The sequence below is a fragment of the Triticum urartu genome, chromosome 1 (genome assembly GCF_003073215.2).
Source record: "Triticum urartu cultivar G1812 chromosome 1, Tu2.1, whole genome shotgun sequence".
NCBI classification, from domain to species: Eukaryota; Viridiplantae; Streptophyta; class Magnoliopsida; order Poales; family Poaceae; genus Triticum; species Triticum urartu.
The window spans coordinates 18,937,339-18,940,769 of NC_053022.1; the positions used below are offsets into that span (position 1 = coordinate 18,937,339).

The 3,431-nt window shown below is 43.8% G+C and overlaps 1 protein-coding gene across 1 annotated transcript; it reads right to left on the reverse strand.

Moving 5' to 3' along the window:
- Positions 1-582: 582 nt before the first annotated feature.
- Positions 583-3,190, reverse strand: LOC125532576 (scarecrow-like protein 9). Its single transcript, XM_048696587.1, has one exon. It carries the CDS (start codon positions 2,761-2,763, stop codon positions 583-585), a length of 2,181 nt encoding a protein of 726 aa, XP_048552544.1. The 5' UTR covers positions 2,764-3,190.
- Positions 3,191-3,431: the final 241 nt, after the last annotated feature.

The window sequence follows — 3,431 nt, forward strand, 5'->3', positions numbered from 1 at the left end:
CTGATCTGGAGCTCACCCCTAATCTCGTCCATGTATGTTTTGAGAAAAATCTGTACAGATGATTTTCAAATTTCCAATCTGAATGATCAAAAGACATGGATTGAAGTACAAGTTTTATACTAGAAGAACATGTTCAAACTCCACTTTTTTGTGAATATTAGTGCATTCTATTGGATTCCTGTTATGTTAATTACAGTTGCCATCTTCAAATCAGAAATTATAATCTTCTCATCTTCCATATCACCAGCTTTGAGAGATATTCAGAGCAATGATCTACTACTTTACAGCAAAACAGGGCGCCTATCAAAAAGATACTCCGAAGACTTCGGGGAAGCTCTTCGAGTTTTCTCCCCCAGTAAAACAGGGTGCCTATCGAAAATTCGAAGATTGTGTCTGGGTATGGGATTTCCACTAATCTCATGTCTTGAAGGCCCAATACAGTTTATCATCAGAAATAAAAGAGAACTATACAAGCAAAGTACTTTACAGATGCCTTTTTGTTCACTATATAAAACAATGACCAGGTACACATAGTTAATATTCATGTAAAAGAACACCAGATTCACATGAAAAACTTGAATCTTACTGACCATCGTATGTTTCATCAGGTTTCCATTTAGATATTGCATAAATTACTCTCCCTTTCCATCCTTGTAGCAGCCAACCACGATCTTCAACAGCAAAGAATTCCTCATGCCAAACCGTGTTCTTCATGTATACTATTATCCTTAAGACGGCTGGATCGACAGGAAGCTGCTGGAACCCGGCCTTGACGCACCTTGCGTGCCACTGTCGGTAACTTTCTGGTCTCTCTGTTCTTTCTGCACCCTCACATGCTATGATGTTAAGTGCATCCTTACCAAATATCATCCTCTCAATCATCTTTCTTGCTTTATTATCCCGTGGAACAACATTTGCATCAAGCATGTCAAACATTGAAGAGTAATGGAATATAACCTCTTTGAAACGTTTTATGAAGAAGGGAGAACTGCGTAACCCATTCACAGTGCCTGAAATGAAAATCTTTGGGTTCATCATCCTCATAATTTTGAGCACCTTGTCCCTTGCACTATTAATGGCTTCGGTTTCATGACCGAGATTCTTCATCCGGAACATGCAGTTGATTATCAGAACTTCATCCTCGTCAATGTTAAGATCCTCAATTTTAATGGTCTCCCATCTTGAAGCGGCAATGCCCTGATACTGAAAAGGTACCTTGAAAAGGTTTGCATAATCAGCCAACCGCTTCCCTGTCTCCTCGATCATTTCGCAGGGGCGGAAACCTGGCTGGGGAACATCTATACCTGTGATCCGAAGCTTAGGGGCTCCCTCTTCTTGCTGTGCAAACTTCTGAATCATTAATGGCCACTGAAAGCCGAAGCCGATGCCAAAGTCAACGATGTGCACCCTTGGTTTCCCTTGTGAGACATCAAGAATAGCTTGGCTGGCAAAGTAGTATGACGTCCTGTCAAAAGGGCAGGATGCAACAAAAAGGCTGTGAGCATCTAACCAATCTGTTGTACTTGTTCGCCTCTCCATTAGGTTGCGATAAACCTGACCCCCGGTCCCAGCCAAGCGTGCCTCGAGGCCATCCGCCAAGTAAAATGCCAGTCTCTGAGAACAATCACCATCTGCTGAGGAATGTTGTCTTATCTTCTTTAGGAGTTTACTGGCCAACAGATGGTTGTCTTCTGCCACAGCTTGTGAACAATTGATGAGGAGAGTCTTGAGATCAACCAACTCTGTCCTAGGTTGCTTCCTCTGCCATAGCTTCTGACGTCCTTCGCTCCGGCCTTTCAGTGAGTTATTGTTTCCTTCCTCTGCCAACCCTCTTCGCAGTCTTGTTGTTTTTTTGAAACTCTCCAGACCATAGCATAGCAGAACTTGGTCGAAATTTTCATTTCGAATTATTGCACAACTGGTGAAGGCAAGATGTTTATTGCTCCTTCCTTCTAAGATATCCCAGTCCCTTTGGTGTGCCACCTCAAAAATTGTGTTTTCGCTCCTCTCTCCTACTTTTGCCTTTGTAGTCAGTTTGGAAATAGAAAGTATGCCATTCTCTAAATATATCACCAGCTTATCGATACTTGGAGCAAACATCGTTGCCTCCTCGACTTCTCTCTGACAATGCAAGCCGGGGAAACCAGATCTAGAAGTTGATCCAACACTTGTGAACGGACAGCTTTGTAGAGAAAGACTCCTATTGCAGATATATGGACTCAACGAGGTTGTTAAGGGCTGTAACATGCTGTAACTGGAACAGTCATTACTGAAGCTAGTGCTCCAGAGCCTCTTGTAACGGCTGGTCCTACCCTTATCAGGAGGACTGTCTGGTTCGTTGTTGTTATTCAACAGCGGAAGGTTAGTAGCCAACGGGTGTACCTGCCCAAGAAGGTCACGGAATGGTTTCTCAGCAGCCTGGAGAGCAGCCTCCCCTTGGCATATTTCGACCCTCTCGTCGATGTCTTGCATCAGCATCTGGCTTATATAGTGAAGAGCATCATTTGATCTACTCCGGCGGTGCTCAGGGCTACCCCCTGCAGCAGTCTGTAGGCTGCCCTTCATCTTGCACAACCCAGGGCTGGTGACTGCAGCATGCAGATATGTGCTTGCTCCAGTGGTTGTTGGCTCGGCCAAGAACAGTGGATCACTCAGGTCGTAGCTGTCCACGGTGAGTTGCTGCTGGAAAGAGGAAGCTCTGTTGTATGGTTGGTAGGTTGCTGCGGCGGTGTCCAGATCGTCAAGGTAAGATTCAACCGACATTCTGGAAAATCTCTTGTTCCTATTTCCACTTCAAATCCTGGCAAAACTGAACAAGACGCATTTGATTCTTCTTTCTAGCACCGCAAATGAATCAGCTTGTTGCCTGCAAAAAAAAGGGGAAATTGAAGCTTATTTATGTGAGATAAATTTTGGTTCACATTGCTCATGAACTACAGTTTGGAATGACAAAACGGAATTCTACTCAGCGAGCACTTTTTTTTGTGCCTCATCCTCAACCTATGATTGTTTTGGCATGTGCCATACTGATGAAAATTGAATTTCCAAAGGGGGCTTGCAGAAACGAGCATTACTATTTTACCCGGTTAAACCTCAAATGTTTAGCATCGATAACAGAAAAAGGACTCACCTCTGTTACTTGTTAAGGTGATCTTGAAATTACGACGCGCCTAATAGCATTGTTCCTTTTTATGTGCAGGTGGCTCCTCATCTGATCTGAGCAGGGAAGCATACACCTTGGTTGTTATATTAAGTAGCAGCACGATCAGATCAGAATCTTTGAGGAGGGAGAGGAGGGGTGTCTGTGCCTCTGTGGACTGTGGTATTGATGTAAACTACGTAAGTCTTTTGTTCCCAACAATAGCCATGGTGATTGTGACAGAGGATGCTCCAGATTGCAACAGTCACCCTCTCGATTAATCCTAGGCCTG

Coding starts and splice junctions, on each gene's coding strand:
- LOC125532576 (XM_048696587.1), bottom strand. CDS start 2,763: ATGTCGGTTGAATCTTACCTTGACGATCTGGACACCGCCGCAGCAACC.